The sequence below is a fragment of the Lygodium microphyllum genome, chromosome 12 (assembly GCF_053477565.2).
Source record: "Lygodium microphyllum isolate KBCC chromosome 12, Lygodium_microphyllum_v1.1.10, whole genome shotgun sequence".
In the NCBI taxonomy this organism is placed as follows: Eukaryota; Viridiplantae; Streptophyta; class Polypodiopsida; order Schizaeales; family Lygodiaceae; genus Lygodium; species Lygodium microphyllum.
Window position 1 is genome coordinate 140219647 of NC_141146.1, and position 7310 is coordinate 140226956.

Genomic DNA, 7310 nt, shown 5'->3' on the forward strand with positions numbered 1-7310 from the left:
GGGCATTAGATTGATGTTAGGGGTGACTTGTCCATGCTTCCTCTATGAAGTAGAACTCAGATTCCCATATTCAACTAAGTCCAATGATTCCCATGGGAAGATGGGATGATGATGTGCATGGATATGAATTTCAATGAACAACTAAGAGGAATCCTCTGAGTTTGTTGGAGGAGGCACCTCACATTACTCCTTGAGTTTACAAGCAATGGATAGTTGTGGCAAATAATCGTATGTAAGCATGAACACATTACATTTGGTAGGAAAGTGCTTCATATGAGTATCTTGCAAAACCAATCTACAACACCATAACTATAAGCATGCACAGTGGTCTGCATTGGATTTAAAAATTTATTGAGTGTCTAGATGGATAGTGTCATTGTTGATTCACTAGATGAAATATCTTAGGTTAATAAACTAGGATCCAAATATAGTATGGTTGGATCTATCAAGACACTATTTGCAATGCTTCTTACTAATCCTAACATTGATGTTTTTACTCTGCCTATCACCATATGTGTCTTTCAATGTGACAAGGAGAGGGAGAGAGAAAGATAAATTAAGAGAATGAGAGCAACAACATAACATACATCCTATATTATGTATTGCTCGTCTTATAGCAAAAATGACCAATGATGATGATCACGATGTTGGAAATTGAGAGGCAAACTCAATCATCATGTCCTATGTCCTTGCTTTTAGTGCAAGTTTGTAATTCTCTAAAAACTTTGTTTGTCTATAGACCATTGTGATACTACTATGAGTTTCAGCTAAAAATCATTGATCAAGCAATCTTGGTCTACGAGTTAGTGGTCAACAAAGTGTAAACTAATTTTTGGTTGTGCACGTCACCACACTTCAGAGAGGAGTATGGGTCAAGCATTCAAATATGAGGAGCTAGAGGTAATTTTCATATGTATATCTCAAATTAGATGGCATGCTTCAGAGATAGAGCAAATGTGGAGTTGTCTTGGTTGACATCCTCACATTTTGCCTCAATATGCTTAGATGCATCAATCTTTGGCAAGAGGAGTTGATGCTCTAGTTTGGCCATAGAGGGAGACACCTCAAGTATTCTTTACTTGATTGATGGGGATGGTGGCTTTGGTGGTTGTTGTGGAGAGCCGTGGACCTCCTCTCCTCCTCATACTCAGACTGGTTCTGAGAGGTGCTATGAAGATACATATTCTATGACTATCGATTGAGTGGACACCCACCACCCAATATGTCTACATTTGTAAGCACTTTCACTCCTATCATGAGGGCAAGGCATGATATTTTGAAACATTTTATGTGTATTTTCACTAGAACTTACATTGGTATACCCTTCATCCCTTGTAGTGAAATAAGAGCTTAATAGTAGCAAACTTTCATTTTTAAGCATCATAGTTGTATTATAACATTGATAATGAGATGCATAGAACATGATCATAAGATTAACTATAATGTTACATCCAACACATTCTAACATACAAGGTATTGATTCACAATTTTGAGTCTAACACATTTTAATTAATGTACAACTATTCATTTGCAATGTTTCATCCAACACATCCTTAATGTACAAGGTATTGATAAAATCCCAAATATCTTGGGCCCTGAATTCTCATAATTGAGCTCCAATTGAGAACACTCAAAACTACACATGACAATTTATGGGCCTCTTATATTGTTAGAGATGACTATGCCTTTCTCATAGACTAATGTCACCATAGGGACTTTGCCAAAGATTGTTCAAGTCATGAAAGTAGTGTCTTTAGAACTTCAAGGCTCACTTGAATTTGCAGAATCTCCCACGCTGCGATTGCCTTTATACTCATCTCCTCAATTTTCTCTTATGCCAAGAGAAGATATTCATCATTTTCTCTTGTCCTCTCTTGTTTAGAGACACGCTTATCGTCATCTCCATCGGATTCAAGAGCGGAGTAATACAACTCTTCAATCTCTCCTGTTAACTCCCCTTCTGCGAGAGCTACACCAGCTTGCAACCCTGGTTGGACTAATTCTACCCTCATCGACCAAGGCCAGCTCCATTAACTCTAGCTGTTCACCTTCATTAACATCTTCATGCATGCAGGTTGCTCTGATTGGCAAATCAGTTTCTTGCTGTTCCAGTAAGTGTGAAGCACCACCTTGCCTTTCTACGGTGATGCAGGTTGCCCGAACAGGAAAATCAGCTCCTTGGTGATCATCCAATAAGTGTGATCCTCCTTCAGCTATTCTCAGATCATCATGACTATGGATATGGACTTTGTCATCATGCGGCCTATGACAATCTTTAATTCTGCCTTCTGCAGTGGCCAATAGGCGTCTATTCATGCACTCCTCTGCGGCCATTAATAAAGCTTCCATGGCAAGCCGCAGCTTGCCTTCCAGGTCCTGCACGAAGGGGCTTGATTGGGAGTAAGCGAGGCTGAAAGGAGGAGTGATGAGAGTCCATTCATCTTCTCTGTCATGTACGTGCTGTTCACTCGTCAAGGTGATGACTTGGGGCGGGCGTCCCTGCATGATGCTCACATTCATATTCATGCGATCATCACCGGTGATCGTATTAATATCGTGATTAGCTGCAGTAATTACACTATGATCATCACCGGTGATCATGATGTCTGGCCGCAGGGCCCCCAGCTTGACGCAGCCAATGAATATGTATGCTGCGAGAGGGTGCGCGTCCGGATCGAGTCTTCCGATCTCCTGCAATTACATCCACCTTAGACAAATATACTTTCCTCTGCTGATGGCCATCGGCCATAGCTGGGGCTCTCATGATCCAAACCTCTCAGGCAAAGCGAAAGACGGCTCATGAGCGAAAAAAAGCAAGAGCGAGAGTTTTAACAAAGCAGAAAACGCAGTACGCATCAAGATTGGAGAGACTCGAAAGGATCCGGGGCAATGTAAATAGATTCTTTCAAAGGAAAAAGTAACTCCATAATTTAAGGAAGGTTAAAGACATCTAATGGAATAGCAATTGTTATAAAAATGGAAAACATACATGTGATTGGAAATATTTTGGTTCCAAAATAAAAAATCCATAGTTTCCATGCCCCATAGGATTACCAGCAATGTTTTTGTGCATGATCGATGTGGTCCACTTTTGTAACAAGTGCGTACTGGTATGGCCTAGAACACTGCCCCTTTATTTTCAAGGAGAGCTCCTAGTACCGCTATCATTTCAAAAAGCTAAACACTTTCTCACTATTTGCTATCAGAAGAAATATAGGCTAAAATTTTTGCACTAAAACTAAACTAAATTAGCTCTTAACTGGTCTAAAAAAGAATCACTTACCTTATGAAATTAACTAGGAATAATTTTCCAAAGAAGAATAATCACCTTATCATTGTGTGATTGCAATAGCATTTGCTATAACAAGCACTCTTTCGAAACTTAGACATCACCTTAAGGTGGCTACACACCAAAAAACCAACATGCCCACTACTTTTTGAGAAAAGCATAAAGATCTCTCATTTTAAAAGGTGCTTTGTTGGCCAATATTCAAGCTCTGCAAGGCTACAAGCCAAACGTTCAAACCCTAAAAAAGACCATCCACTTACAAAGATTTGTGTTTCACTTGAAAAAGGAAGTTGAGGATCAAAGATTTGGCCTTGTAATAATAGGGACCACTTGAATCATGAATAGTTTTCCAAGGTTCATGGTAGGTGTACATTTTTTCTAAAGTGTAAGCTCTCTACCCACTACATACAACTTTTATGGCTCATTGGGAGCACTCTACCTTGTGTGAATGTGCTCTACCTTTTGTGTAACCACTCTTCAAATCATCCATCAAAAAGAATTCAAACAAATCTTTTCAAGAGTTATAATTGCATCTATAATGTGTTGTGATAGTTGTTTTCACCCCTTTTTGCATTGGCAAGTCATAGCTGAAAGTCATTAGGTCTAATTTAAAAATGCTTGGATTGTAATATTTGGCCACTTGTTACGTCAACAATAGTATCTTTTAAGATTTGGGTTTGTCCTTTCGTAAAGTTTGCAAGATTGTTTTAAGGGCAATGTGTTCTCACTCTATTAGATTAGATGCCTATTCATTGTTTTCCTAAATAAAATCTTGGAAATATTATCATTCAATTAGACTACTTGTCTACAAATAAAATAACGGTCTCTCTCCTAAAACCTAGAATTAACCATGTCCACAAGTTTATCAATAAAGCTTTCAAGGTTGTATTCCATGCCTATAAGCTTAGAGTCCATGCCTATAAGTTGAGGACTTTTCTTACAAGCTATAGGTGATCCCAATTACTCAAGCTTATAGGAAAGGTTATGGAGCTATGGAGAGATTTCAAGCCATGCCTTTAATTTTGCAAGCTTGTAGGCATGGACTCCTCCTAATTTTATAGACACATAAAAGAATAATTATGAAAGCATTAGAGTTTACTATGTATATATCATATATTAATATACAAACCCTAGGCCGAACCATGTAGAGACACAATGTATGATTTGATATCACACATTATGATTTCATGTATGATGTCACATATGAAGAGGCTTCTATATTCGATGCATGATGCTTAAGTTGTGTCTGATATATCAAGATGAGGGAGTAGTGACATGTGTGAGTGAAATTAATCACTATGATGAAAAAGTGTTAAAAGGACAACTTACTATAGCTAATAGTCAAATAACTAATAGCATGTGCATTATAAGTCTGCTTGCATGAGGCATACTGAACTCTTGTCGGTCTTATAGAGACAACTATGCCAATCACATGACAAAGTATGAAAGTCTATTAACATCATTAAAAGGCATAATATCCATGGAATCATTATCAAGCCTAGATTCTTATCTCTTTCATATTTATTTTTCAAGCTTAAGACTTAAGGTTTGCCGCTTTATGTAGCAGTTTATTGTGTGATGCATTCTAATAATAAGTTTACATCATGTGCAAGTGCTAAGTATTTTATTGGTCTACATTTTTAAATTTAAATATTTGAAAATTTAATTCCTTATCCTAACGAATTAGGTTAATGAGTAATAGTCTTTTACTCATCAAAGTATGGGCATTTGACTATGAGAGGGGACGTATTGTAAACAATAGTTTTCTTTTAGGCAAATTTTACTCATTAGGTTAAACTATAAGGGTCCTTGAGAAAAGTTGGGCAATCATAGGGTCATTTATAGTCCCCCATAATTATAGTAATAACTTGGATTGCAATGTTTTTTTTTTCATTTTACATTTCAAAAAATTGTTTGTCTTTCATTGCCAAAAATTTTATTTTTATAGAAAAATACCATACATGTATATAAGAGTTATATGTTAAAGCATGTGATTAGTTATCTCTCAAGTTGAAGGCTTTGTTGCCAAAATTGCAATGCAATTTTCAAGGGAGGTGCTTGAAAAGAAAATCTTAGTTCATCTTTCATTGCCAGAATTGTTGTTTTTGTGGAAAAATACTATACATGTATATAAGAGATATACGTTTAAGCATGTAATTATTTACCTCTCAAGTTTAAGGCTTTGTTGCCAAAATTGCAATGCAATTCTCAAGGAAGGTGCTTGAAAAGAAAACCTTGGTTGTAAAAATGAGTTCCATTGTTAGAAACAAGAGGTGATGGATATTTAGAGAACTATGCACATGATCCACATATGGATAAATAAGATGATGGTGAATCAAAGGAGCATGCTTATGCCTAGATCTCATGCAATACCTACAATGCAAATATATGTGATGACCTAATTGTGTTATTAATTGTTAAGGTCCACTACAAGATATAGGCCTTATACCGACGTTAAAAGCGACGAAAATGTAAATAAAAAAATTTGCCCCCGTCATCGCAAAAAGCGTAGTTATTGGCGAAGCCATAGAACAGTTGGTATTAGTGTCGCTATCAGCGTCGCTATTTGCATCGGTATTAGTATCGAAAACGTCGCTATTTGTGTCGGTATCAGCGTTATTTGCAATGCTGATACCGACGCAAATAACGACGCTGATAATGACGCTCTGTGACACTAATAACGATGCCAATAATGATGCATGCAGGTAAATTTGCAATGCTGATAGCGACGCTAACAGGGGAAAAAATTTGTGGCAGGGCAGCTATTTGGGCCATACAAAATAGTTACTGCGCTGTGTACAATACTCGTGTAAACAAAAACAAAGTGTACTTAAATCATAACACTGATACATGAAATAAATACATGATCGCATAATGAAAGCGACTGGTACAATCATGGCAAGATATCACTACTACATAGAAAATGTCTACATAGATCAGGCGACCAAAAAAGAAGGGTGTGTGAGCTCCAGGGATCCAAGGGCGAGCTATACATCATCGCTATCCGAAAGCTCATCGTGCCGCAAAGGAGCATCAAACGGACTCTGCAAAAAAAAGAAACAACTACACATCAATCCACTATACAATAATGCATTCTAATTAAACATGGTAACTACGAACAAGAAAGATGAGTGACTTACAGGGCCGCCGTGTCTATATAATCGGTCGATCAATGCAGTGAGACCATGCCTCTCTGCATATCAAGTCTCAAGGCCAATCGGATCGCAATTTGTAATGGAGTGCTGCAAAGAAAACAAAATACTAACTATTAGAAACATGATTGTTAATACAAAGGATATTGCAAAAAAATAAGCAAGAAAAACTTACAAAGTTCTCTAGATATGTCCTATGGCCGCCACTCCCAAGATGATGGACCACTCCGGCCTCTAGTTGTGTCCTCATTGCCTCGCGCTGCTGACTTCAACGTCCTGGAGAATCTGTAGCCTCCTCCCTCAGTCGGTGCCAGTCATCCGCGTCTAGCCACTCAAGCTTTGCAGTCCCACTCGAGTGCCTTGCGTGCGTTCGATCGTCTGTGTAACATATATGCACGCATGCAGTCCATCATCCAGCCCATAGAAAATCTATCTGTTGTGGCTGGAACCGGAAACTCCTCATGCAAGGATGCTACTATGTAGTCCTTGCTCCCCTCCAATATGTTTTTCCAATGATCTAAGACGTTGTGCCGAAAAACTTGTTGGCACAACTCTCTCATGCGAGTCATCACCCTCCTCCTCTCATAATTCATGATGATGGCTCCTATCCTATCATCAACAAGATAGGCATATCCCTCTGGGGTATGCCTAAGATGGGTCCTCTCCCACCTGCGTCCATGCTCCTGGGCATATCCAAGAGACCCTTGTACATCCAATGTACCGACCGGGGTAGTATCTATTGGTGTAGCACCCATAGGGGTGCCATCTGCATATGGCTGAGCAAAAGCTAGAGTAACTGGAGTAGACGTCCCCATAGGTGTGACAAATACTAGAGGTAACTCAACTCTAGCAGAACGACGAGACAAAGA

At 38.5% G+C, this 7310-nt stretch overlaps 1 protein-coding gene across 1 annotated transcript; it reads right to left on the bottom strand.

The window, feature by feature from the left end:
* Positions 1–1523: 1523 nt before the first annotated feature.
* Positions 1524–3637, bottom strand: LOC148028348 (uncharacterized). Its single transcript, XM_087689038.1, has 2 exons — positions 3550–3637; positions 1524–2691 (listed from the first exon to the last, which is right to left on the bottom strand). Exon 2 carries the CDS (start codon positions 2599–2601, stop codon positions 1936–1938), a length of 666 nt encoding a protein of 221 aa, XP_087545164.1. The 5' UTR covers positions 2602–2691; positions 3550–3637; the 3' UTR covers positions 1524–1935.
* Between the last annotated feature and the right edge of the window lie 3673 nt (positions 3638–7310).

Bases quoted from the DNA above. Each gene is read 5' to 3' on its own strand.
- LOC148028348 (XM_087689038.1), bottom strand. From the start codon at position 2,601: ATGATCACCGGTGATGATCATAGTGTAATTACTGCAGCTAATCACGAT.